The 27,749-nt window shown below is 64.9% G+C and overlaps 1 protein-coding gene across 2 annotated transcripts in view; it reads right to left on the bottom strand.

Moving 5' to 3' along the window:
* Window positions 1-2,385: 2,385 nt before the first annotated feature.
* The window catches only part of MAST1 (microtubule associated serine/threonine kinase 1), a 44,035-nt gene continuing 18,671 nt past the window's right edge, over window positions 2,386-27,749 (bottom strand). For both annotated transcript variants that reach the window (XM_037888090.2, XM_037888089.2), the window contains 23 exons: window positions 27,132-27,210; window positions 26,654-26,814; window positions 26,102-26,177; window positions 24,973-25,182; window positions 24,535-24,636; window positions 22,556-22,688; window positions 21,825-21,892; window positions 20,237-20,322; window positions 18,848-19,056; window positions 16,215-16,353; window positions 15,693-15,825; window positions 15,295-15,460; window positions 14,863-14,964; window positions 14,314-14,436; window positions 13,382-13,491; window positions 11,560-11,723; window positions 10,854-11,104; window positions 10,201-10,404; window positions 8,976-9,205; window positions 7,966-8,088; window positions 7,507-7,643; window positions 6,462-6,649; window positions 2,386-5,218 (listed from right to left, as the gene is read on the bottom strand). In XM_037888090.2, the coding sequence (XP_037744018.1) occupies window positions 4,065-5,218; window positions 6,462-6,649; window positions 7,507-7,643; window positions 7,966-8,088; window positions 8,976-9,205; window positions 10,201-10,404; window positions 10,854-11,104; window positions 11,560-11,723; window positions 13,382-13,491; window positions 14,314-14,436; window positions 14,863-14,964; window positions 15,295-15,460; window positions 15,693-15,825; window positions 16,215-16,353; window positions 18,848-19,056; window positions 20,237-20,322; window positions 21,825-21,892; window positions 22,556-22,688; window positions 24,535-24,636; window positions 24,973-25,182; window positions 26,102-26,177; window positions 26,654-26,814; window positions 27,132-27,210 (4,348 nt within the window). In that variant the 3' untranslated portion in view covers window positions 2,386-4,064. The remainder of the gene's footprint in view (window positions 5,219-6,461; window positions 6,650-7,506; window positions 7,644-7,965; window positions 8,089-8,975; window positions 9,206-10,200; window positions 10,405-10,853; window positions 11,105-11,559; window positions 11,724-13,381; window positions 13,492-14,313; window positions 14,437-14,862; window positions 14,965-15,294; window positions 15,461-15,692; window positions 15,826-16,214; window positions 16,354-18,847; window positions 19,057-20,236; window positions 20,323-21,824; window positions 21,893-22,555; window positions 22,689-24,534; window positions 24,637-24,972; window positions 25,183-26,101; window positions 26,178-26,653; window positions 26,815-27,131; window positions 27,211-27,749) is intronic.

Genomic DNA, 27,749 nt, shown 5'->3' on the forward strand with positions numbered 1-27,749 from the left:
GTGCCCGTCCTGTTGCCATGGCAGTCCCTTCGCATCCTAGCCACTGGGAGGGAGGTTTCATGGTGGGGGGCTCATCGGCGCGGGGTGGAGAGACGGGTGGGGCGGGGATCAGTGACAGGGAGAGCCTGTGACAGCCGGGGGCGGGGGGCTGGGGGGCTGGGAATGGGCGGGGGGAGCCCAAGCAATGCTACAGGGCTGGGACTGCCGAGGGGGGGGAGGGACCTGTGATGCTGCGGTGGGAGATGGGGTACCGGCGTCCCATAGGATGCAATAGTGGGATTGTGATTGTGGGGTGCAGAGCAGGGATCCCCTATGACACTGTGGGGAGCTGGGGGCCCATGGGATGCTATAGCGGGCAGGGGCCCCCCTGTGATGCTGCAGGGTGGATGGGGGGGCACTACCATAATCCCGCTCTGATGCCCCAATGCACCCTGGGAGGGTCCCCTCGTGGCCTCCCCAGCTGCTGGGGCTGTTGGTTCTGAGCTCCTAGCCATTGATGGCGCAGGGGGGGATGCATGCGGGGGAGGGGAACTGGGCTCATGGGACCCCACTCCCCTCCATGAGCTGGGCTGGAACCCAGGATTCCTGCCTCCCACCCCACCCCACCCCACCCCACCCCTGCCTCTCTCCTCTAACTGCTAGTCTCCACTGCCCTCCCAGACCTGGGGATAGAACCCAGGAGTCCTGGCCCCGCTCTGTTTAACCTTGGCCCCTCAGGTCCTGGGCTCAGAGAAGGATGGACACAGCCCTGGGGGTGGGAGGAGTCCTCAGCACTAGGGTGGGAACAGAGATGCCGCCTCTGGGCTGGGGCTGAAGAGGGGAATGTGCCCCCAACCGACCACCCCACAGATATTCTATGAGCTGGGAGAGGACAGGGGTGTCTCGTGGTTAGAGCGTGTGTGTGTGGTGGGGGGATAGGCTGGGAGTCAGGACTCCTGGTATCTAGTCCAGGCTCTGGGAGGGGAGTGGGGGTTAGTGGTCAGAGTGGGGGTGGGGGATAGATTGGGGGAGTCCCCAGGGCTCAGGGAGACAATGGCCTGGACACCTGCCCCACTGCCCCCCCAGGCATTGGAGGGAGACACTGGTTCATGGGCCATACGAGTGCCCAGTCCTGGCCCCTCTGCCCCATGGCAGGTTCATCCTGGGGTGGGCGGAGCCAGTGGGGGAGGCTGCAGGGTTTGTGCCAGAAGGCCCTCGCCAAGGGATAGGTGACACAGAGCTCGCCAGCCACCCCGGAGCAGCGCCCACCCTGACCTGGAAAGGGGCACGAGGTCTGGGGCAGCCCCACAGCGGAGCTTGTTGGGGGGGGGTTCCCACTGGTGCCAAAGAGGCTGGGGATCCTCTTTGGGCCATCTCAGCTGCGGGGGTGGTGGTTCTCAGGAAGGGGAGTTTGGGGCAGCAAGGGAGTGTGTATGCGGGGGGTCTCAGTTGGGGGGGGATTTGGGATGTTGGGATGACAGATGGTGTTGGGGGTCCTACAGCTGGATCCAGACCCTCAGGCCTCAAATGGGCTGAACCAGAACCCACAGGCCGGGCCGGGTGGCGGATCAGAACCCCACGGCCGCTGCCCCATGGGTGGGTGGGGGTGACTCCGCCATGACACCTTTGGCCTGTTTCCTCCAGCCTGGCCCGTGTGAGCCCAGCCTCACGTGAACGCAGCTGGTCACACCAGCCCGTACAGAACTGGCAACGCCCGGCCCCATGGGCAGCTGGATCGGGGCCAGGGCTGCGCGGGAGGCCTGGCATGGGGCCGGAGCAGAACCAGGCGTCAATGGGGCATGCGATCTAGATGGCACGGGGCGGCTGGGGGAGAGGGTCTGATCTGGGAGGCGGGGGGGGGCTCAGAACTGGCCCCTGCCTCCCTGTAATAGTGATTAATGCTGTTTATGTGGGGGGGTGTCCCTCGATTTCACCCAGCCAGGCTGATGGGTTCCCCCACCCGATCACCAAACCACGACACCCTCCCACTGGCCAAGTGCAGGGAGGAGCCGAATGCCCTGGGGCGGGGGGGGTGATGAAGCACCTGAAAACTGGAGGCCCACGTGGGGGGTGCAGTTGGAGGGGGGGGGTCATCTCAAGTGGGGTGTGGCTGTAGGTGCTGACCCCCACCCCAATTCAATCTTCCAGTTAGTGCCCCCATTCTGTGTTATGGGGGGGGGCCACAGAGCAAGCAGGCTGAGCCCCGTCCAGTCAGTGCAGCAGATGGTGGTGGGGGGGCATGTTTGGGATGCCCCCCCCGATCATGCAGTGAGGAGGGTTGTGGGGGGGACACGATGCTGCTACAGGTGCGGGGGGAACAATCGACCCCAGATAATGCAGCAGCGGGAGGGCTATGTAGACAACCCCCCCCCCCCACAATGAGACACCACACCGGGGGAGTATGTGCTGTACAGTCTTTATTATTACATGAGCACACGGTTGCTTTAGGACCCACTTGAGGGCTGGACACAGTGTGTCCCTGTCCCCCCCCCCCCCCCGCCAACATCTCCTGGGCAGCCAATGCCCCCACCTGTGGGGCCCTCTCATATACATGGGGGGCTCTGGAGTGGGGGGGGGCGGGAACTCATCCCTCCCCATAGCCAGAGTGATTAGGGGTTATAGCACCTTTCTTTGGGGGGGGTTATAAGGGATCATTTCCCCCCCCACCATCCCCCTCCTTGGTTATCTCCTGGCCCGGCCTGCGGAGGCACTGTTACTGGGATCCCCCCCCCCCTCCAACTCTCAGTCTCCTGTCTGACCCCCAGGCTGGAGCGGGGCTTGGGGACCCCGTGCCATGAGGAATGCCCCCCATGGCCTGAGTGGGAGGGGGGGCTGTCTCCCACTGGGAAAGACGCCCCCTGCTGGTCTCTCTGCGGGTGGGGGTGCACAGGCCATGGGGCAGGCATGTGAATGTGTGTGAGCAGGGTGCCCATGGCATGCAGGGTCCATTAAGGCTTGGTTGGTGGGGAAATATTGGGGGGGGGGCGTGAGACAGCGATGCCCCCCCGCCCCCCTCATGGGCTGTGTGAGGCCCCCAACAGCTCGATTTGCTCTCAGGGCAGCACCGGGCATTTGCATAGCGAGAACCTTGCCCATCGGGGTCGCCCCCACCAGGGCACATGACGGGGGGAGGGCAGCATCAGCACTGGGAGGGCGGGGGCAGTGCCCTGATGATGTCATCACACAGCCAGGGCTGGTCTGATGATACCACCAACATCCAGTAGGGAGGGGCGGTGCCCAAGGGCGGAGCTTGATGCCATCATCAGGGCACTAGGCACCTTGATGACATCACACAAGCACCTTGATGACATCACACAAGCAGCCATGGCTTGACAACATCATCATGCCAGTACGGGGGGGCGGGGGTGGGGTTGAGCTCCCCAGGCTGGACCATGCCCTTGCAGCACCATTGGCTGCCTGTTGATGACATCACTGGCCACCTGATGATGCTACAGGGGCTGCTCAGTGACCTCAGCAAGCCAGGCCCCAGATTGGCTCAGGCCAGCTGGTTGCCATGGCAAAGTATAAACCAGGTGTGGCGGGGGGGGGGGGGGGGGGTGACAGGCCAAGAACTGCCCCCCCCCAATCCCTGGAAGGCTCCAGAGCAAGCTCCCCACCCCCACCCCCAGGGAATCTGGGGTCCAGTTAACCCTTCCCTGACTGGGGCCATGGCAAGGAACCTGGTGGTGGTGGGGGGAAATCACAGTATTAACCCTTCAGTGTACGTGGTATTCTTGCGCGTATATATTATATATATATATATGTATAGATACTTTACACAGGACATGCCATTCACTGGGGGGATTACAATGGGGCACTGCCTTCACTCCCCCATGAACTGGGGGGGGTTCCTCCTGGCTCGGTGCCCCTCACCCCACCGATGGAAGCAGCTGTGAGTGGGGGGGGGGCATTCTGTAACCCCCATACCCACCCACTCCCCGCACAAAAACAGAAGAGAGTCCTTTTGGGGGGACGGCAGAGGGGCCCCCGACCATGTCTCCCAAAATTCAGGGGTGTCCCCCTGTTTTCCTGCAGGGCGTGTACACGCCGGGGGGGGCACCCTGCCCCCCCCACACCCATTCTTCTCAGTGTCCCGCCCCATTTTTCTCCACAGCGGCAGGGGGTGGGACTTGGGGGGCAGGGGCCACCCCCGCCGGCAGCATCACTCCCAGCGTCTTTGCCTCAACCAGGCCTTTCCGGGGGGGGGCCAGCCCATTCTTGGAACCCTCAGGGCAGGGGCCTTTGGGGGAGGGGGGCTTGGCTCGGGGCCCCAGGGTGGTGTGCTCCTCCACAACCTCCAGGATCAACTTCTCCTTGGGGGAGCCAGCCTGGTTCTGGGGGCACTTGGGGGGCTGCCGGCCCTGGGGCCCCTCGGCCTTCCTCTCCCACAGCCCCTGCCCGGCGGCGCCCCCCTGGGGCTCCACCACCAGGGGCAGGGGTCCGCGCGGGGCCCCCTCTGCCTCGCCCCTCCGGCCCAGCTCATGCTCCTGCACCGGGCTCAAGGCTTTGGCCGGGGGCCGGGCGGGAGCGGCAAAGGCTTCTTCGGTCTGAACCCCCTGGTGTCTCCTGACGCCCCCCGCCGGGTCGCGGGGACTGCCGGCCGCCTCAGCACAGGCCAGGCCTTCCTTGGGGCACGTCTGGCCCCCGCCGGCCGTGCCTGCCGCCTCCCCGGCTCCGAAGCTGAGGGCCAACTCCTGCCGGCCCAGCCGCCGGGCGGCTACCTGCCTGCCAGCCCCGTCGCCGGCCCCCGGGCTCTCGCCGTCCGACTCGGCCAGGCTCTGCAGGCCGGCCTCGGGGTGGAAGTCCTTGCGGTAGTCAGCATGCGTCACCTCCAGGCTGTGTTTGCGCACGGCCCCCTTCTTCTCCGAGCCCAGGGGTGAGCCCAGCTTCTCGGCCGACTGCACCCGCTTGAGCAGGGGTGAGCGGGGCGGCTCGGCGCTCTTGGGCCGGGGCCGGCCCACGGGCGGGGAGGAGTGCAGCTTGGCAGGGAAGCTCTGGGTGGTGTGGGAGCTGCCCACCGTGTGGCCGGGCAGCGGGGGGGGCGAGGACTGGGTGGGCGAGGGGGTGTGGGCCAGGGGCGAGAGCGGGATGTTGCCGGCCGACTTGCAGCGGGCCGAGCGGTACTGGCGGTGCAGCTTGGGCGACAGGCCGTGCAGGGTGCTGGGCCGGATGTGGTGGGAGGAGGTGGCCGGGGAGTTGGGGGTGCTGGAGGCTGGGGAGCTGCTCTGGGACGAGGCGCCTGCAGAGAGAGGAGACCGGGACAGGGGGTGAGATCCCGGAGTGGGGCGGCTCGGACCCCTGGAGACCAGGACCTCTGAACGCCCTGAGGGGGGCAGCCCAGGAGGAGAACCCGTCACACAGCCCTCCCTCCCACAGCCTGATCCCCCCTACTTCCTGGGGGGGGAATTCCTGAAGGAGCCCCCCCATGGCATACAGGCTGTGTTTCAGCCTGCTCTGGATCAGCAGAAGTGGGGAGAGCCCTGCCCCCACCATCGCTGGATTGACAGATGAGTGAGATGGGGCTCCCCCCCCCGATGGATGGATGGTTGGATGGATGGACAGACAGACGAGTGGGATGGGGCTGCCCCCCCCATGGATGGATGGACAGACGAGTGGGATAGGGCTGCCCCCCCCATGGATGGATGGACAGACGAGTGGGATAGGGCTGCCCCCCCCCCATGGATGGATGGACAGACGAGTGGAATATGGCTGCCCCCCGATGGATGGATGGACAGACAGACGAGTGTGATGGGGCTGCCCCCCGGATGGAAGGATGGACAGACAGATGAGTGGGATGGGCCCCCCCAGTTCTCTTGGAGCACTCAGCTCACCCCATATCTCTAGTTGCTGGAGCTTTGGGCCTGGATTCCCCCTCACCCTTCTGCCCCCCTGCCCATGGGCACCGGCTGACGTGGGGGCACAGTGCCCGGGCAGGGGAGATGCCCCTTGACAGAGCCAGGGCGTGGAGGGGCTTGAACGGGGTTGGGGCGCCACCTGGTGGAGGGAGAAGCCCGTGCAGCCCACGGACACCCCAGATGTTCCACCACCCCTAAATCCAGCCCCACACCTGCTCCCCCCACCCCCATGAGTGGGGCAGAACCTGACTCACGGACGCAGGAAGGTGGCTCTGACGCCCCCCACCTCACCTGCACCATGCCTTTTGGCAGGGGGGGCAGGGATGAGGCGGTAACAGAGATCCCGCCATGTCCCTGTCTCCCCCGCTCCCTCCTGGTGATCCCTTGCAGCTGTGCCCTCCTGCCGTGCCCCCAGCCCCCACCTGCTGTGCCCCCTCAGCCATGCTCCCTGCTCACCCCATAGTGCCGCCCCGTGGCGCCCCACCCCCAGCCCACCCCAGGGTGTCCCCTGTCCCCCAGTGCCCCCCATGGTGCCCCCTGCCCCCACACCCTCTGCCCCCCACAGCCCCCATGGTGCCCCCACACCCTCTGCCCCCCAGTGCCCCCATGGTGCCCCACACCCAGTACCGAGGTAGGCAGAGTCGGGGGTGGCGCGCAGGCTCTGGGTGGGCGAGCGGGCGCTCAGGCTGTGGGTGGGCGAGCCGGGCAGGCTGTCGCTGGAGGAGAGCGAGCGGCTGAGCGAGGAGAGGCTGCGGCTGGTGTGCAGCAGGTTGGCTTGTTTGGTGATTTTCCGGAAGAGCGAGCTGCGCTTCTTGCTGCGGGGAGAGGGTCAGTGCAGGGGGGGGGATCCCCCGGCACCCCTCCTTCCCCCAGACGCCCCTCCTGTCCTCCCCGCACCCCTCTTTCCCCCGCCTCGGCACCCCCTCCTGTCCCCCACGGCACCACTCCTTCCCCCGCCTCAGCACCCCCTGCTGTGCACCCCCACCCCAGCACCCCTCCTGCCACTGGCCCCGGTACCCCCTCCTGTCCCCCCACCCCAGTACCCCTTCCTGCCTCCAACCCCAGGACCCCTCCCCCACACCCCGGTGTCCCCTCCTGTCCCTCCCACCCCAGCACCCGTCCTTCCCCCTGCCCAGGCACCCGCCTCCTTCCCCCTGCCCCAGCCCCCCCTCCTGTGCCCCCCCGGCACCCCTCCTTCGCCTGCCTCGGCACCACCTCCTGTCCCCCCCACTGTGACACCCCTTCCTGCCCCCTGCCGCCCCGGCTCCCCCTTCTGTGCCCCCCCACCCCAGCACCTCTCCTTCCCCCCGCCCTGGTATGCCCTCCTATCCCCCCCCACCCCCATACCCCTTCCTGCCCCCTGCCACCCCAGCACCCCTTCCTGCCCCCAACCCCAGGACCTCTCCCCCCCGCCCCGGCACCCCCTCCTGTCCCCCCTGCCCAGGCACCTCTTCCTGTCCCCCACCCCAGCACCCTTCCCCCCACTGCCCCAGCACACCCTCCTGTCCCCCCCACCCCAGCACCCCTTTCTGCCCCCGCTCCAGTCCCCCCTCCTGTCCCTCCTGCCCTGGCACCCACCTCCTTCCCCCGGCCCCAGCACCCCTTCCTGTTCTGGGCCCCGGCATCCCCCTCTCCCTCCCACTGCCCCAGCACCCCCTCCTGTTCCCCCCACCTCTCCTGCCCCTCCTTGCTGACACTCCTCTTGTTCCTCCGCGCCATCTTGGATTTGTAGCTGCTCTTGCGGGCCGGCCCGACGCGGATGGACGTGTTCTCGAAGGGCGTCGTGGTCACCATCACTTTGTTCCCGCTCTGCCATGAGAGACGGGCCACGTGAGTGGGGGGGGGAGCAGGAAACAACCCCCCGCCCCATCCCCATTAGCCAAGGCCTGCCTCTGGCCTGGGGCCGTGTGGGCGGCACCTGGGGGCACAGTTGGGCTCCATGCGCAACGGTGGGGCAGGGGCTTGGCATCAGACCCCTGTCCCAGCGTGCACTGCTCCCCGGCAGGGCGCGAGGCCCCTGTCCCAGCATGCACTGCTTCCAGGCAGGCGTGAGGCCTCTTTCCCAGCATGCACCGCTCCCCGATGGGGCGCAAGGCCCCTGTCCCAGCATGCACCGCTCCCCGACACTTACCTTCAGGATGAGCTCTACCACCTCCGTGTGCACCAGCCCGTGCACCGGTTCCCCATTGACGTGGGTGATGAGGTCCCCGGCGCAGAGACCCGCCTCGTGGGCGGGGCCCCCCTCCTCCACGTGCTGCCGGGCAGGGGGCAGGTGTCAGGGCTGGCCCGTGCTGCTTACCCACAATGCAACGCCCCAACCAAAGGCGCAGGGCCCCTCCCAGAATGCAACGCTCCACCCAGCGCTGTAGAGCCTTTACCCACAATGCACCTCCCCCGCCCAAGGATGGTGTGAGGACCGTACCCAGAATGCCCTGCCCCCAGCCTTTCCCAGCATGCACCGCACCCTCAGGAAAGTGTGAAGTCCCTTACCCAGCATGCCCTGCCCCCAAGTGGGCACAAGACCCCTCTCCCAGTATACCCTGCTCCCCTGTGGGGTGTAAGATCCCTTTCACAGCATGCACTGCCCCCTTTGCCCCCGGCCTGCACTGCCCCCCCATGGGGCACGGGGCCCATCGCCCGGTCCACACTGCCCCCCATGGGGCACGGGGCCTGTCGCCCAGTCCACACTGCCCCCCCATGGGGCACGGGGCCCGTCACCCGGCCCGCACTGCCCCCCCCATGGGGCACGGGGCCCATCGCCCGGTCCACACTGCCCCCCATGGGGCACGGGGCCTGTCGCCCAGTCCACACTGCCCCCCCATGGGGCACGGGGCCCGTCACCCGGCCCGCACTGCCCCCCCCATGGGGCACGGGGCCCGTCACCCGGTCCACACTGCCCCCCATGGGGCACGGGGCCTGTCGCCCAGTCCACACTGCCCCCCCCATGGGGCACGGGGCCCATCACCCGGCCCGCACTGCCCCCCCCATGGGGCACGGGGCCCGTCACCCGGCCCGCACTGCCCCCCCCATGGGTGCAGGGCCCCTCGCCCAGCCCGCACTGCCCCCTATGGGTGCGGGGCCCCTCGCCCGGCCCGCACTGCCCCCTATGGGTGCGGGGCCCCTCGCCCGGCCAGGCCGTACCCAGACGATGTGGTGCACGCTGTAGACGTCGCTGTCGCCCATGTAGACGCGGATGGCACGCAGCGTGAAGCCGTACTTCTTGCCGGAGCGCTGGATGGTGATGGGCGAGCGCAGGATGGTGACGGCGGGAGAGTAGTCGCGGCTCGGCGAGGAGTCCCGAGAGGACGGGTTGGAGGAGAGGGAGCGGGGCGACATGGGGCTGGCCAGGGGGGAGCTGCCGTGCTGTTCCACTGCAGAGAGATGGGGTGAGTGAGACCAGCACGGCCCCCCTGGGGCCCTGCCAAGAGAACCCAGGAGTCCTGAGCCCCAGCCTCCCTGCTCTAACCAATAGGTCCCACTCCCATCCGAGAGCCGGGGATTGAACCCAGGGGTCCTGCTCTCCAGGGCGCAGGACCTCTGGGGATCATGACAGGCAGCTTGGTGGGGTTAGGAGATATCGTGAGGGGTACCTATGGGGATCATGGCGGTCAGGGGGGGAGCCCGGGGATACCTGTGGGGATCATGACGGACAGGGCGGGGGGGCTGGGGGGTACCTGTGGGGATTGCGATGGACAGGGCAGGGGGGACTGGGGGGTACCTGTGGGGATCGCGATGGACAGGGCAGGGGGGTTAGGAGGTATCAGTGCGGGGGTACCTGTGGGGATCATGGCGGACAGGAGGGGAGCCCGGGGATACCTGTGGGGATCATGACGGACAGGGCAGGGGGGACTGGGGGGTACCTGTGGGGATTGTGACGGACAGGGCAGGGGGGTACCTGTGTGGATCGTGACGGACAGGGCAGGGGGGACTGGGGGGTACCTGTGGGGATTGTGACGGACAGGGCAGGGGGGTACCTGTGTGGATCGTGATGGACAGGGCAGGGTTACTGGGAGGTATCTGTGGGGATCATGACGGACAGGGCAGGGGGGACTGGGGGGTACCTGTGGGGATTGTGACGGACAGGGCAGGGGGGTACCTGTGGGGATCGCGATGGACAGGGCAGGGGGGTTAGGAGGTATCAGTGGGGGGGTAACTGTGGGGATCATGGCGGACAGGAGGGTAGCCCGGGGATACCTGTGGGGATCATGACGGACAGGGCAGGGGGGGCTGGGGGGTACCTGTGGGGATTGTGACGGACAGGGCAGGGGGGTACCTGTGGGGATCGCGATGGACAGGGCAGGGGGGGTTAGGAGGTATCAGTGGGGGGGTACCTGTGTGGATCGTGACGGACAGGGCTGGGGGGTACCTGTGGGGATCATGACGGACAGGGCGGTGGCCGAGGCAGACTTGATGACCTTGCCCCCCGCCCGGGCGCTGCGCCTCTCGCCCGCCGACTCCCCGGACAGCTGCTGGTGCCGGGCGCGCCGCAGAACCAGGTCGCTAGTGGCCTTGGGGGTCTGGGGGTCCGCGTCCTTCGGGGCCTGGGCATCGCCCCCCTTCACTCTATCGCCTGTGGGGAGAGACAGAGCAACGGGGTTGGGGGGCACAGGAGGGTCTCAGCCTCCGCCCTGGCACCCCTGCTGCCTGGGGGCAGGGCCATGGGGCAGGGCAGCCCATGGCTCCTTACCCAGAATGCACCTCTCCACCCCACACAATGGTGGCACCATTACCCAGCATGCACTGCTCCCTCAGCATGGACTTCAGAGCCCTTTCCCAGAATGCACCTCTCTCTGCCCCTCCCCCCGTTACGTAGAGCTGGTATCCACAATATACTGCCCCCCCAAAGCTTTCCAGCCTGTTACCCAGAATGCACCTCCCCCTGCTCTGCCTAGTGGGGCCAATAAGCGGGGGCAATTACCCAGGGCGAGGGGGAAGTTACCCCGGTTTGGGGGGGATGCCACATTTAACCCTTTGCCTGGCTCCCCTCCCTCCTTGCTGGGAGCCCCAGGTCCTACCCACCAGCCTCGGCGTCCCTGGGGGCAGCGGGGTCCCTGGCTCCCCCCACGCTCCCCTCCTTGCCCTGGGCCTGGGGGGCAGCCGCGGGGCCCCCATTCTCCCTGGCGGGGCCCCTGGCCCGGGGCTCGTCATCGTCCTCCAGCGGCGCGGCGAAGCGGCTGGTGTCCATGAGCGCGGAGAAGCGGCGCCGGGCGCCCAGCGGGGGGCTCGACTCGCTCTCCAGGCAGGTGTACTCCGAGGCCGAGAGACGCTTCCTGCAGCACACACACGGGGCGGGCGGGTGAGGCCCCAAGGCCCTCCCGGGGCCGGGAGAGAACCCAGGAGTCCTGGCTCCCAGCTCCCCCCCCCCCAACCACTAGACCCCACTGCCCTCCCGGAGCCGGGAGAGAACCCAGGAGTCCCAGCTCCCAGCCCCCCCGCTCTAACCATTAGACCCCACTCCCCTCCCAGAGCTGGGAATAGAACCCAGGAGTCCTGGCTCCCAGCCCCCCCTGCTCTAACCACTAGACCCTCCCCCCCCCCCGCCCTCCCAGAACCAGCCTTTGCCAGAAGGTCTCTGGGACTGTCCCAGCAGGGGGCGCTGCAGGCTGGGATGAACTGCGGTTTCTGGGGGAGAGCCTGCTCAGCCCCCTCCCTTCCCCCTTCACCTCTCCGGGGAGCCCCCCCCACTCACAGCTCTGGGGAGCTTCCCCCTGCCCCCGCCACTCACAGCTCCGGGGAGCCGCTGCGCCAGCTCTTGTCCCGCAGGGTGAAGCTGCCCAGGCCTTCGCGCTTGCTGAGCTTCTCGTCCTTGTGCTTGTTGCTCTGGTCCCGCTTGGGGACGCCCGGGCCCTTGGGCTCGTGCTGGGAGAGGTGCTCCATGCTGCTGTACACCTGGGGGGGGCGAGGGTCAGGGCAGGCGCCGCCAGCCCCCTGGATCGCACACGCACCGCCGGCCGCCCGGCTCACACACGCTCCCCCAGCCCCCTGTCTCGCACACGTATTGCCGGCCGCACGGCTCGCACACGCACCGCCGACCCCCTGGATCGCACACGCACCGCCGGCCCTCTGGATCACACACACACTGCTGGCCGCACGGCTCGGACATGCACCGCCGGCCGCACGGCTCGCACACACACTGCCAGCCCCCTGGATCGCACACGCACCGCCGGCCCCCTGGATCGCACACGCACCGCCGGCCGCACGGCTTGCACACGCACCGCCGGCCCCCTGGATCGCACACACACTGCTGGCCGCACGGCTCGGACATGCACCGCCGGCCGCACGACTCGCACACGCTCTCCCAGCCCCACTGATCACACACGCACGGCCAGCCCCCTGGATCGCACACGCTCCCCCAGCCCCCTGGCTCGCACACGCACCGCCGGCCGCATGGCTCGCACACGCACCGCCGGCCCCCTGGATCGCACACACACTGCTGGCCGCACGGCTCGTACATGCACCGCTGGCCGCACGGCTCGCACACACACCGCCAGCCCCCTGGATCGCACACGCACCGCCGGCCGCACGGCTTGCACACGCACCGCCGGCCCCCTGGATCGCACACACACCGCCGGCCCCCTGGATTGCACACACACCGCCGGCCCCCTGGATCGCACACACACTGCTGGCCGCACGGCTCGTACATGCACCGCCGGCCGCACGACTCACACGCTCTCCCAGCCCCACTGATCACACACGCACCGCCGGCCCCCTGGATCGCACACACACCGCCGGCCGCACGGCTTGCACATGCACCGCCGGCCCCCTGGATCGCACACACACTGCTGGCCGCACGGCTCGTACATGCACCGCCGGCCGCACGACTCGAACGCGCTCTCCCAGCCCCACGGATCACACATGCACCGCCGGCTGCACAGCTCGCACACACACCGCCGGCCCCACTGATCGCACATGCACTGTTGGCCCCACGGATCACACACGCCACCAGCCCCCTGGATCGCACACACCGCCGGCCACATGGCTTGCACACGCACCGCCGGCCCCCTGGATCGTGCATGCACCGCTGGCCGCACGGCTCTCTCACGCACCGCCGGCCCCCTGGATCGCACACACGCCGCCGGCCGCACGGATCATACATGCACCACCGGCCGCACGACTCGCACACGCTCTCCCAGCCCCACGGATCACACAAGCTGCCAGCCCCACGGATCGCACGCGCTCCCCCAGCCCCATGGATCACACACACCGCCAGCCCCACAGCTTGCACACACGCTCCCGGTCCCACAGATCTTCTATGTGCCCCCAGACCCACGGCTCGCACACACGCCTCTGGCCCCACGGATCACACACACGGCCCCACGGATCGCACATGTGCCACGGATCACACACGCGTCCCTAGCCCACGGATCCCACCCACGGACCTGGCCCCACAGATACAGCTCCCATGTATCCAAGTCCAACAGCTCACACAGGTCCCAGGCATCACACACACCACACAGGGCGCACACACACAAACTCCTCCTGCACAGCCACTGCCTCAGGGGCCCCAGACGGGGCAGCCCTTTGCCCTCGGAGTTACGGGGTCCCACCTTGCTGAACCTGGGGGAGCAGGACGAGAACTGCCGGATTTCCACCGGCTCATCCTCCGTGGTGTCGTCGTCGTCGTAGGAGTTGATGTGGTGATACTTGTCCGAACGAGCTGGAGGGGGAAGGGAGATAGTAATAAACAGCCCCTGCGCCCCACCCCAGAGGTGGCTGCATCTCAACACCGGATGTGGGGTCCCCGTATACACAGCCCCCCACCCCACCCCAGAGGTGGCTGCATTTCAGTGTTGGACGAGGGGTCCCTGATCCTGCCATTCATTCCCTGCTGCTCAAGTGCCCCCCCACCCCAGCACAATGAGTTTGCAGGCTCTCAGCACGGCTCCCAGCAGGCCGGGCGCCCATGGAACAGAACTCCCCTCCCCCGCCTGGCGTTAATGGGACCCCAGAGGGACTAGGGATTGAACAGGCCATGGAGACCGAGGTCCCTTCTGCCCCCGGCCAGAGACGCTGCCCGTGGGCATGGAGCGTGGGCAGCTTGCCAAGCCACTGACTAGGCAGAGAACACCAGACCCAAACCCCCTTCAAAAGAAATGGGATGTAGAGCGCCCTGGTGGCAGCATGGAGGATTGACCCCCCCGGCCCTGCCAGAGCTGGGGATAGAACCCAGGAGTCCTGGCTCCCAGCCCCCCCGCTCTAACCACTAGACCCCACTCCCCTCCCAGAGCTGGGGATAGAACCCAGGAGTCCTGGCTCCCAGCCCCCCTGCTCTAACCACTAGACCCCACTCCCCTCCCAGAGCCAGGATAGAACCTGAGCCCCCAGGCCCATGGCTCTAGATACACGAGTCTCTTGAGTCCCCATTCCCTGAGCTCCGGACCCCAGGCTGGCTCATGCTTCGGCCACGGCGGGCTGCCTGGGCAGTGCCCTTGGCGGGGGGGGGGGGCAGGAGCAGGGGGTACAGTGGGGTGGCACTTGCTGTCGAAGTAGCTGGTGTCCTCCTCCGACTCCAGGTGGGGGATGAACTCGGCTTTCTGGCGCAGCAGCCCCGCCCAGTCGAGCTCCTTGAAGAAGTTGTGTTGCTTCACCTCGAAGGCGCCACCTGCGGAGACCGACCCCCGCCAGGGCGGGGCGTCAGGGGGGGGAGCCCGGGGGGCAGGGCAGGGGGGAGCCTGGGGGGCAGGGCCCTTGGCTGGGGGCAGGCAAGGGGGAGCCCGGGGAGCAGGGCCCTTGGCTGGGGGCAGGCAGAGCTGCTCGGGCCCATGGCTGCTGGGCACCAGCCCAGCTATAGTGGCCAAAGGCTGCCGTCAGCACGGGGGCACTGGGGTCGGGTGCGGGCACCTGGGGCGGGAGGGGCTCTGGGGCGTCAGAGATGCGGGGGGCACAAGGCTGGGGGGTTACACCACAGCATTAGCTGAGCGGGGCCCATGGCTGCAGCAGGTCCATGGTGCAATGGTCCTGGCCCCGGGCCCGAGAGCCCGTCCCCAGCTGGGCCCCGTGGGGGGAGCCAGGGGGGGCAGCGTCTTACCGGCCCCCAGGCGGACGAGCGGGTCGGTCTGCAGCAGGCAGGAGACGAGGTGTTGGACGTCCATGGGCAGGGCCTCCTCCCCGTCCGGCCACAGGATGTCGTCTTGGGGGGGGGGTTAGATGGGGTCAGGGTCAGAGCTGGACCCCAAACTCAGCCCCACCCCAACCCTTCACCAAACTCAGCCCCACCCCCAAACTCAGCCCCACCCCCAACATTTCCCCCCCAACTCAACCCCACCTCGACCCATCCCCCCAAACTCAGCCCCACCCCCGACCCTTCCCCCCCAAACTCAGCCCCACCCCCAACCTTTCCCCCCCAATCTCAGCCCCATCCCCAACCCTTCCCACCAAATTTACACTGTCCCCTCCATGAACCTGCCCTCAAACTTTCCCCGAGCCTGAGGATGTCTGTGCCCCCCACGCCCCCACCTACCACTGATGACCTGCCCGAAGAGCTCCTCGGGGGTGTCCCCGAAGAAGGGCACACAGCCCACCAGGAACTCGTACAGGATGATGCCCATGGCCCACCAGTCCACCGGCTTCCCGTAGCCCTGCCGCAGGATCACCTCGGGTGCGATGTACTCGGGGGTCCCGCACACCTGCCCGGGGGCACCCGTCAGTCCTTGGCTAGTGCCCCCAGCCCCCCGCTGAGCCCCCCACCCCATCAGCCCTCGGCTAGTGCCCCCAGCTCCCCATATACACTGAGCCCCATCAGCCCTGGCCTAATGCCCAACCCCTGCCTGATCCACCCCCATCCCCCATCAGGGGCCCCTGTAGCTCCACCCCTATGGCCCCGCCCACTGCAGCCCATCCCCTGCCCCATGGCCTCACCTGCTTGTCCAGGAACTCGCGGGCATCCTTCTCGATGTGGCCCTCATATAGGTTGGTCGTGAGGCTCATCAGCCCCATCTTGGAGAGGCCGAAGTCCGTCAGCTTGATGTGCCCCATGGAGGTGATGAGTAGGCTGGGGGGACAGTGACAGGGAGCCCCTGAGAGCGGGGGCTGAGGAGGGAGGATTCTGGGGCCCCCACCCCACTCCTGGGTCCCAGATCACCACATCGCATGGCCCACACCATCCTTGGGAGGAGCTAGGGGGGCCCCAGGTGGGGCTGAGGGAGGGGGATGAAAGAGCAAATGAAGAAGCTGCCTCCTTTCGGGAATAGAACCCAGGAGTCCTGCCTCCCAGCCTCCCGCTCTAGCCACTAGGCCCCACTCCCCTCCCAGAGCTGGGAATAGAACCCAGGAGTCCTGGCTACCAGCCCCCCACCCTGCTCTAACCGCCAGACCCCACTCCCCTCCCAGAGCTGGGCAGAGAACCCAGGCATTCTGCTCCCCCTCCCACAGGCTCCGTACTTGTCGGGTTTGAGGTCGCGGTGGACAATGCCATAGTTGTGCAGATACTCCAGGGCCAGCACGGTCTCAGCGAAGTACATCCGTGCCAGCTCCACGGGCAGGGCCCCAATGTTCTTCAGCAGCGTGGCGCAGTCCCCACCTGCCAGGGGAGCCAGGGAGACCCTGTTTATCCTGGGAGGAGGGTTCCCCTCGTACTCCTAGAGCAGGGAGCATTCTCGAGCCCTGTGGATGGTGGGGTGCATGGAGCCCCAGACCTTCTCCAGAAATCTCAGCTTCCAGCCCCAATGCACTTAGATACTCCTGGGGGAATTCTGCACCACTGCGCATGAACTTAATTCATGTGCCATGCATATTTTTATTGTTTTCCGCAGAAAATAACTTCTGCTGGAAAGTTGCTGCAGTTCCGCCTTTTGCCCACCAGAGGGCGCTGTGGTGCTAGAACAGAGCAGCTGCTCCCAGCCAGCCCCAGCTGCAGATGGGGAAGAGAAAGAGCCTGCAGTGCCTTCTTCACCACACCTGTCGGGCCAGGTCAGGAGACAGGGGATATGGGCAGACAGACAGTGTTGGGCACATGGGGCTGCTGGGAGGTCACAGATAGGGAATCATAAGGACTAGTGGGGGAGGACCAGCTGAGGCAGGGGCTGAATGGGAGTGGAGGCACAGGGCCACAGGAGGAGGGGGTGCAGGGCCACATGGGGGAAGGGGGTTGTCTGAGTGGGGGCACGGAGACACATGGGGACAGGAGTGGTGCAGAGACACATGGGGATGGGGGGAAGGGGTGTCTGAGCGGGGGTGGAGGGACACGTGGGGACAGGGGCTGATGAGCTTGATGAATGGGAGAGGCTAGGGGTCAGCCAGGGTCTGCATGGGGGAAGCTCCCCAACAATCCCCCCCGCCCAAAAAACACCATTTCATACTTTTCCCACCCATATCCAACAACCCTCCAAGTTCACACCCAAGCTCCTTCCCAGTAATGACTTCCCTCTCCCTCAGCTTCTCCGTTACCCCTGACTCCTCGAAGCCTTTTGCACTGCTTCTAAGAGGTGCGGGAAATACGGTTCTGTACTGTAGTTAAAATGAATTATTACTCAGAGTTCTGTATTAATATGCCTAGTAAGGAATCTATTTGTCAAAAAACATTTCCTGACTCTTTTTTGTTGCCTGTATTGTTACAGACATACACGCTGAGAGGTATTTTGAAATAACTTACCAAAATAATTGAAACTGGTGTGATTATATTGTGTTATTTTGACAAATGAAATATGCAGAATTTTGTAGAATTTTAAAATATTGTGTGCAGAATTTTATTTTTTTGGCGCAGAATTCCCCCAGAAGTAACTAAAATAGTCTCTCGGTGATGTTGGGTTCTCACCATGGGAAGCCTGTGCCAGGAGGATGTGAGGCAAGGCATGCACGTGCAGCTTGGCATGTCACAACATCGCCCCAGTGAAACGCAACACGGTGCTGTCACAACACACCACTGTCCTGTCCCAAGACAATGGCACCCTGGCACGCCACAGTGCCGACCCGTCACGATACCACACAAATCCATCCCGTCGGGACACGACACTGCCCCATGATGCCACAATGCCACCCTGCCACTCTAAACCACAGCGCCATTAGGACAGAACACGGCCCTGTCGTGACACAGCAATGCCATGTCCTGCCACGAGTGTTCCCTGGCCTGATAAGGTGCTGCCCTGTCATGATGCAACATCTCCCCATCACATCCCCTCATTACAATACAACTCCACCCCATCGAGATGCAACGCAGACCCTGCTCCGTCATGACCCAATGTCACCCTGTCCCAACACCCACCCCCCCGCCATGACATGGCATCACCCCGCTGTGCAGTCAGCACATCATGCCACACCACCACGTCATGCTGCACCACCCTGCAGAGGCCGAATGCCCCAACACACCACCACGCCATGACATGTCCCATCATGCAGAGACAGCCCGGCCCGACACACCACCACCATGTCGTGGCCACATCACTGCACAGAGAGGGCAGGTCACAAGATGACACCCCCATGCTGGGACGTGTCACATTGCTATGCAGAAGGGGCACCTCACAACACAACGCCACTGTGTTGTGACACGACACACTGCTAAGGAGCCCTACCACATCACAACACACCGCCACCATGTTGTGACACAACACACGGCTCCATCACATCGTGACAGAACACACTGCTAGGCAGCTCCACCACATCACAACACCACCATGTCATGACACAACACACTGCTAAGCAGCTCCACCACATCATGATCCAACACCACCACGTTGTGACACAACACACTGCTCCGCCATGTCACAACACACTGCTAGGCAGCTCCACCACATCACAACACCACCATGTCATGACACAACACACTGCTAGGAAGCTCCACCATGTTACAACACCACCGCGTTGTGACACAGCACACTGCTAGGCAGCCCCACCCTATCACAACGCAACGCCATCAGGTTGTGACACGACACGTGCTCGCCAGCCCCACCAAGGTGCAACAGTGCTGGCTGGGCAGCAGAGCCAGTTTCAGGGCTGCTGTCGGTGTCCCATCCCCAGGCGGGCTGGGCCGTGGCCCCCCACCCCAGGCGTGCCCCCCCCCGCCCTCCAGCCCGCCGTACCTTCCACGTACTCCATGACCATGCAGAGGTGGCGCTTGGTCTCGAAGGAGCAGAACATGCTGACCACGAAGGGGTTCTCGGCGAAGGTGAGGATGTCCCGCTCCACGAAGGCCTGCTGGATCTGGTTCCGCAGGATCAGGTTCTGCTTGTTGATCCTCTTCATGGCAAAGCGCTGCCGGGTCTCCTTGTGCCGCACCAAGTACACGGCCCTGAAACACAGAGCAGCGCTCGGCTCCGGCTCCAGCCACTGGTGCCAGGTGCGGACCCTGGAGTCCTGGCGCCAACCCCCCACTCCCCAACTCTGACTGCTCCCCTCCTGGGGCTGGCGCGAGAACCCAGGAGTCCTGGCGCCAACCCCCCACTCCCCAACTCTAACTGCTCCCCTCCTGGGGCTGGCGCAAGAACCCAGGAGTCCTGACACCAACCTCCCACTCCCCAACTCTGACTGCTCCCCTCCTGGGGCTGGCGCAAGAACCCCGGAGTCCTGACACCAACCTCCCACCCCCCAACTCTAACTGCTCCCCTCCTGGGGCTGGCGCAAGAACCCCGGAGTCCTGGCGCCAACCCCCCACTCCCCAACTCTAACTGCTCCCCTCCTGGGGCTGGCGCAAGAACCCAGGAGTCCTGGCGCCAACCCTCCACTCCCCAACTCTAACTGCTCCCCTCCCAAGGCTGGAGTGAGAACCCAGGAGTCCTGGCACCAACCCCCCAACTCTAACCGCTCCCCTCCCAGGGCTGGAGTGAGAACCCAGGAGTTCTGCCGCCAACCTCCCACCCCCCAACTCTGACTGCTCCCCTCCCAGGGCTGGCACAAGAACCCCGGAGTCCTGGCGCCAACCCCCCACTCCCCAACTCTAACTGCTCCCCTCCTGGGGCTGGCGCAAGAACCCCGGAGTCCTGGCGCCAACCCCCCACTCCCCAACTCTAACTGCTCCCCTCCTGGGGCTGGTGCAAGAACCCAGGAGTCCTGGCGCCAACCCCCCACTCCCCGACTCTAACTGCTCCCCTCCTGGGGCTGGCGCAAGAACCCAGGAGTCCTGGAACCAACCCCCCAACTCTAACCGCTCCCCTCCCAGGGCTGGCGCGAGAACCCCAGCTGGCGCGAGAACCCAGGCTGGCTCCCAGTCCTCCCCCACTCTAACCACTCAACCTCACTGCTGCCTCGGAGCTGGGATAGAACCCAGGAGTCCAGTGTTCTCCCTTCCCCCCTCCAAGTCTCTGTGAGGCTGGGGGCGGGTTTGGGGGTGCTGATCCCTTCCAGAGAGCAGTGGGGCTGTGAGGGGAGGAGCCAGATCTCTCCTGCCTCCCCCCGACCCCCAAGGGGTGCAGGCCACTGCCGCAGGAGGGGGGCTAGGTCAGGGGTCAACCCCTCCCCCAACACTCTCTCACCCATAGGCTCCGTTGCTAATAAGTTTGATGGTTTCAAAGTCCCCTTCTCCGGGCGGTTTCTTGTGTTTCAGGGCAGCTCCCCGGCCCTGGAATAAATCACACGCATCATGAGGATGGGGGTGGGAAAGGGGGAGCCCCCATCCCCCAGATCCACCCCCATGTCAGCCCTCAGGCTCCACCAGCTCCCAGCCCCCTGCTCTGACCACTAGACCCCAACCTCCCAGAGCACCAGGTACCTGGTGTTCCCATGCTGGGCTACCGCCAGTCAGGGCAGACTCGGCTTAGCGCCCGGGCACAGGGGGCTGGGGATTGTGTTTGTGCGTGTAGCTGTGGGGCTGGGTGTCCCTGGTGGAGTGGGTCTGTGGGGTGTGTTGTTTCTAGGTCTTTGTATCTGTGTGTGCGTGTCTGTGTCCAGAGTGTGTGTTGCTTCTGGGGTTGTGTATCTGTGTGTCTCTCTCTGGGTGGGTAGGTGTTTCTGGAGCTCTGTGTGTGTGTGTGTGTGTGTGTGTGTGTCTGGGGTGTGTGTGTGTTATTTCCAGGTTGTGCCCCTGTAGGGGGTGTGATTGTGGAGGGGGGATGGCTCTATGGGGAGTGCTGTGTTTCAGGTGTGGTGTGTCTGTGAGACACTGTGAGTGTCTGTATGTGTGTGTCTGGGGTGGGTTGTGTTGTTCCTGAGGTTGGGGAAAGTGTGCGTCTCTGTATGGGAGGATGTTGTTTCTCAGGCTGTGTCCTTCTGGGGTGTGTGACTGTCGGCAGCATTTGGTGTTGTTTGTTTGTGGGGCTGTGGCATGTGTGCCCATGGGGAATGTGTTTCTGGAGTTGTGTGTCTCAGCAGGGGTGTTGTTTGGGGGGTCGTTTCTCTGGAGCTGTGTCTCTCCAGGATAGATTGTGTGGGTTGATTCTGGGGTTGTGTTCCTCTAGGTTTGTGTGATTATGCTGCATGCTGGTCTGTGTGTGTCTGGGGTGGACTGTGTTGTTTTGAGGGTTGGTTCTCGGAGGGTGTGTGACAGGGAAGGATGTGTGTGTCTCCTGGGTGAGTTGTGTGTGTTGTTTCTGCGGTTGCCTGTGTGCGTGTTGTTTCTGGGGCTGTGTCCCTCTCGGTGTGTGTGATTGTGTTGCACACCAGTCTGTGTGTGTTTCTCTGTAAACATGTACGGGAGCGTGCGGGTGTCTGGGCATTGTGTGGCTGTGTGGGCGTGCAGTTGTGTTGCCTCTGTTGTGCGTCTGTATCTCTGGGTGGGCAAATGCATTTGTGTGTTAACAAAATGCCCCAGATGAGGCAGCGGGGACCTACCCCAAGCCCTTTGCCATACTGCCACCCAGTGGGACCCAGCGGGATTGCGCCCATTACAGCACCTCGGGCCAGGGCTCCCCCAGGGGACTGGGGCGGTTCTGACACACAGAAGGGCTGTTCCAATCCCCTCCAGTAGGCGGCAGTGGAATGGCAAGTCCCCCACATTATTATGGCCCCATCAGTAGAGATCCAGAGCTGTGGGGCACCAGACCCAGCCCTCAGACGCCGCCCACCCCCCACAGCTCGGAGCCCTGATGGCCATGTGCTGTATGTATCCCGGGGCGGGGCACTTACCTCCGTGAACTCGTCTGTCTCGGGCGTGTTGGATCCACCACTGTCGTGTTCCTCCAGATGCACCATGTCTGGGGGGGGACATCAACTGAGGAGAGGGGCCACGGGAGCCAACGAAGGAAGGGCGACGCGGGCAGCCACACACACTCACACACACACACGGACACATGCACACCCATGGACATACGCACAGGGATATACACGCAGATTCAGTCCCAGACGAGGCAGGCGCGTACACATGTGTGCATGCCAACATGAATGTAATCACGTATAGGCCCACACACAGACACATGCATGCAGTCATACAGGCACACACACATGGCTGCAAACACACATGCCGTCATACATACACACATGGAGTCACACATATGCATGTAGACACATGCGCCGAGTTGCAAATGTTTTCAGACACCCACATGAATGCTAACACACATGCAGTCATAGAAATGCAAGCGCAGACGCATGCCTGCTAACGCACAGAGTCACACACCCACATGCAATCACACACACACACACGTATGATAACACACGTGCAGTCACACACCCACGTGCAATCTTACACACATGAATGCTAACACACAGTCACACACGCACCCGCAATCACGCACACATGCATGCTAAGACACACGCACGCCATCACTCACACTTGTGCAATGGCAACACGCATGCTCACTAGCACAGGGCTGGCTGCAGCAGGCACCGGTCCCCATGCCCCACTCCCCTGCTGGGGTTACCTGTGAAGGGGTCGCGGGTGAGGCCCAGCTGGCTGATGATGTAGCGGGGGATGTCCGTCTTCATCAGGTGTCCCTCCTTGGCGTGATCCTCAGCCGCCTCCAGCAGGTGGTAAAACTCCTCGGGATTAAACTCCTGCAAGACGCCGGCAGGGCCACCCAGCCCCGTCACTAATGGGCAGGCAGGGGGGCCACACCCCCATATAGGGACCCTGCAGGCTGGGGAGACACCCCAGGGCTCCCCTTGTGTCCGAGAGCAGGCACTGGGGAGGGGTGCCCCAACTTCGGATCTGCACACGAGGAGGGCGGTTACTAGGTCAGCGAGCAGGGTGAGGGTGGGAGCGGGGCACTGGGGCTCTGCCTACACACCCGTTCCTGCTGGCAGACCAGGGACTGCCAGCCGGGGGCACAGCGGGTGGGGTGCCAGTGTTTGCATCAGTCTGTATGGGCGTATCAGGGGTGGGTATGTGAGTGAGTGTGTGTCAGGCAGTTCTGTGCAGGTATGTATCAGGTGTTTGTGCCTTTGTGTGTTTCAGAGGTGTGGGTGTGTCAGATCAGGCCTTGCAGGCATTTGTGCACACTTCTGTTGGGGGGGGGGGTGTTGGCGTGTCTCTGTGTCTGTTTCAGGTATTTGTGCATGTCTGTTTTGGGTGTGTGGGGGGGGTGTATTTGTGTTTCAGGGATTTGGACGTGTGTTGGTGTGTGTGTGTCTGTTTCAGGTGTGTGTGGGGGGGTGTCACGTGTGTGGGGGGTGTACATGTGTTTCAGGGGTGTATGTGTGTTGGGGTGTGTAGCATGACAAGGTGGGTGAGGAAATATCCTTTATTGGACCAACTTCTCTTGGTGAGAAAGACAAGCTTTCGAGCTACACAGAGCTCTTCTTGTGTGTCGGATGTTGGTGGGGGGGTGTGGTGGTGTTTCAGGTGTCTTTGTGCGGGGGTGTTGGTGGGTGTATTTTGGGTGTTTGTAAGGGGACTCTCTCTCACACACACACACACACACACACACACACACACACACACACACACACACACACACGGCTGTGTCCTTTGTCACCGTCTCAGAAGCTGCCAGACCCTCCCCCTGGCTCTCCCCGCCCCATGTCCTGGGGTGAAGCGGGGGTCACTCACTGATTGGCGAGGTAGACGGCTGGGGCTCTCGGGGTGCAGGGCAGAGGGGCTAGTTACATGCCCACCCCCTATTCCCAGCATCAAAACCATGGCGGGGTGAGGGGGGGAAGATCCCCGTTGGAGGATGCCTCTGCCTGTCTCTGTTGCCATGACGGCCCTCTAGCAACTGGGCAGCGATGGCTGTTGCCACAGCAACAGGCCGCATCAGCAACCTGCCTTGGCCAATGCCACACCGCCCCCTGCTGCCAGCTTGCTCGCCATTGGGCCAAGGCAGCAGCCCAGTCACTGGCTAGCTCGTTGTTGTCAGGGTAACCGGCTGGGTGCCCTCGGATTGGCTGGCATGGGTGCCAGGTTTGGGGATGGCTATGGGGCAACATAGACAGGTAGGGGCAGGCATAGGGGTGTGAGTGGGGGAGCTGGGGGGCAGGCACAGAATGGAGTTAGAGGGGTGGGTAGAGTGGGGGTGGGACTGGGAACCAGGACTCCTGGGTTCTCCCCTGGCTCTGGGGGACGAGCAGGGGGGTCTAGTGCTTAAAGCAGGGGCCTGGAGACCAGGACTCCTGGGTTCTCTCCCAGCTCCGGGAGGAGAGCGGGGGTTAGTAGGCAGAGTAGGGGGGCTGGGAGCCAGGACTCCTGGGTTCTCTCCCAGCTCCGGGAGGGGAGCGGGGACTAGCGGTTAGAGCTGGGGCTTGGCATAGGATTTAGGGTCAGAGCAGGGATGGTAGCAGCATGTCACTCTGACGGGCAGCAGGGCTGGGAGCTGGGTGTCCCAGAGCAGAGCCCCGGACCCTAGCGCAGGGGTCAGCGGAGTGGGGGGCAGCTTCCCCCCCCCCATGCTCCCGCCCCCCTCACCAGGCACTCCAGGAGCCGCGCTGGGCGAGAGATGATGATCAGAAGCTTCTTCACCAGCTGGGTCACGAAGGCAACTTCCAGGCTCTCCGAGCGCTCGTAGGCCTGGGGACGGGGGAGAGGGGAGGTGAGAGGCAGCCCATGCCGGCCCTATGTCCTCGGCCTGCCCCAGAGAGCCTGCCCTCCTGCCCCGCCCCCAATGCCCCTAGCCACCACCCCCCACGCCACTCGCTTCACGCCCAGGGCCCTCATCATGTCCCCCGGCACCCTCCTGCTCCCATCGCATCCCTGTGACCCCCATCACAGCCCCACTGCCCCATCACCCCCCACCCCACTCCTGTCACAGCCCCGCTGCCCCACCCCGCTGCCGTCACCTCCCATCACCCCGCTCCCCTCACCCCTGCTCCACACCCCCTGGCAGCCCCCCCACCCCCCGCTCACGTCCTGCAGCAGCTTCTCCATGTTCTCCTGCAGCTCGTAGAAGTAGATGCTGGAGATGAGTCCCTCGCGGGCCTTGGCCAGACAGTCCCGGGCCAGCTCGATCACCTGGTGGTGGATGAAGCTGAGGGCCCCGTCGGCCAGGGGCAGGACGCTGTCTGGCTCGAAGGCCGTGATGAAATCCTGCAGCTTCTCCTCCATCTGCGCCGTGGCCTGGCCGGGGTGGGAGATGGGGAGACTCTACTGAGCCGGCACCGGGGGCCAGGGGGAGTTTACCCCAGAGACCAGGCTGCTCTGAGCAGGAACCACTGCCCTCCCTGAACCAGGGCAGAACCCAGGAGTCCTGGCTCCCAGCCCCCTGCTCTAACCACTGGACCCCACTGCCCTCCCTGAGCCAGGGCAGAACCCAGGAGTCCGGGCTGCCAGCCCCCTGCTCTAACCACTACACTTCCCCCCCCACCCCCACCCCCAAGCCAAGATGGAACCCAAGAGTTGGGAAGGCGTCACCTGGCCTGTTGCAACCGAACCTTGGCTAGACCCCCCCAGACCTCTGTCCCTTGGTCCCAGGGGTGAACGAGACACTGAGGGGAATGTGGGGCAGGGTCCCCATGGAATCCCCGGAGGGAGCAGGCAGCGGTTGTACCACATATCACCACTAGAGGGCTCCCTTCCCAAAGGACCCCCCAGAGGGTTCAGCTGGACACCCCCACCTCCCCATGGGGACCCCAGGGTCCTGCTCAGCCCGTCCTGCCCGATCCCCCTCGCCCAGAGACTCACAGCTGGGAGCTTCACCCACAGGCGCTGCAGGGACCTCGGAGGCCTCTCCCTGGCCAGGCCCTGTCAGCCCTTCGCTGGTGAATCCCACACCAGGGCACAGGGCTTCCCTGCTGTGCCCCTGGGCCCCCGTCCGCTAGCCTCTGCCAGGCCCCCGGGCCCCCACCCCTGCTCCCTGGGCCCCCGCCCGCTGGACTCTGCCAGGCCTCCAGGCCCCCACCCCTGCTGTACCACTGGGCCCCTGTCCGCTGGACTCTGCAAGGCCCCCGGGCCCCCACCCCTGCTGTACCCCTGGGCCCTTGTCTCCTGCGCTGCCCTCAGGGCCTGTTCTCCCCCCCACCCCACACCCGGGCCGTACCTTGGGGAACCGTTCCTTGTACACATGGTTCATCATCACTATCTCATTGTCGTGAGAGGAGGGGGAGCGGCCCGGGCTGCACGGCAGAGAGGAAGGGAGGAGTCACATGGTGTTACATCTCCGTGCTCCCCACCGTGTTCCCCCCAGAGCCTCCCACCTCCCAGAAACCACCCACCCGGCGCTGAGATGCAGCCACCTCTGGGGTGGAGACCTGGTAGCTGTCACACCAGAAAGGCTTTGCACAAGGGAGGGCGCCCCCTGCTAAGCCCTCGATCGCTCTCCCTATCACCCTGCTGCGGCTCTAGGGTCAGCACTGGCTACGAAAGGAGAGCGCCCCCTACTGAGACCCCACTTCCCGCAGCACAGCACCCCCTAGCACCACACTGGGGCCAGCACCGACTGCCGGGGGGAGGGTGCCCCGCTGCTGAGCCCCCTGCCCCTACAGCAGACAGATTTCCATGGCAAGTCTCCTATGTGACCCCAGCCCAAGGGGCCCGGGGGAAGGGAACAGGGGCTGGGGAGATGGGGGCGTCCCCTCTGCTCCTGCAGTACCTGAGGCTCCGGGACCGGGGGCGCACGGCGGGGGAGCGCCGCCCTCCATCGTCGTCCGTGATGCTCTCGGTGCTGCCGAAGTGCTTGGAGAGGAAATGCAGCTCGTCCATGGTGGGCTGGTAGGGCAGCTGGTGCAGCCGCTCCTGGGAGGAGCAGGACGACTAGGGAGGGAGAGAAAGAGGAGGGTTCGACAGGGACCCGTCACCGAGGTGCAGCCACCTCTGGGGTGGGGCGTGTCAGGTAATTAACCGCCACTTAGGAGAAGAAGTGAATGAGGCTCCAACGTCCTATTGTAACTGCAGCACAGCGCCCCCTAGTGCTGCACCCAAACCAGCCCTGACAGAGTGAGGAGAGCGCCCCCTGCTGACTCCCTGCCCCGTTCCCTGCCGCACAGGCCCCCAAGCACCTCACAGGGGCCAGCACTGACCGCCAGGGGCCAGCGGGGCCCTACCCGCCTGTCTGGGGGCATGACACTCACCGACACGGTGGAGCTGGGGGTGTTGGTTCCATATCCGGACGAGGGAAGGGAAGCCAGAGACCAGCGGCGTCCGTCTGCCCTGAGGGGACCAAACAGGGGAGCGTGAGGGGATCCAGTCTAGGGGGATCCAGCCCTTCCGGGGGATCCAGTCTCCAGAGAGCAGCGAGGACCGCAGCCCCAGTCCAGCCCAGCCGCCCCCAGTGCCAGGGGCTTGGAGCTGCTGCCTGGCATGTGGGATGTGGGAGAACGGGGCTGAGCAGAGGTGGCAGGCAATGCCCCACCGCAACAGCTACATGGGGACCCCTGAGGGCTCGGGGCTCACACAAGGGGCCACTGGGAAAGATAGAGGTGTTAATTAACCATTGGGAGATGGAGGATTAGCAGAGCCAGAGATAGAACCCAGGAGTCCTGGTGCCCAGCCCCTCCCCCCACTACACCCCCCTCCCCTCGCAGAGCTGGAGATAGAACCCAGGAGTCCCAGCTCCCAGACCCCAGCTCTAACCACTAGACCCCACTCCCCTCCCAGAGCTGGGCACAGAACCCAGGAGTCCTGGCTCCCAGGCCCTGTCCTGCTCACAATCCCTTCCTGGATTTGGCCCAAGCAGGCTCCACCAGTCC

The sequence above is a fragment of the Chelonia mydas genome, chromosome 20 (assembly GCF_015237465.2).
Source record: "Chelonia mydas isolate rCheMyd1 chromosome 20, rCheMyd1.pri.v2, whole genome shotgun sequence".
In the NCBI taxonomy this organism is placed as follows: Eukaryota; Metazoa; Chordata; order Testudines; family Cheloniidae; genus Chelonia; species Chelonia mydas.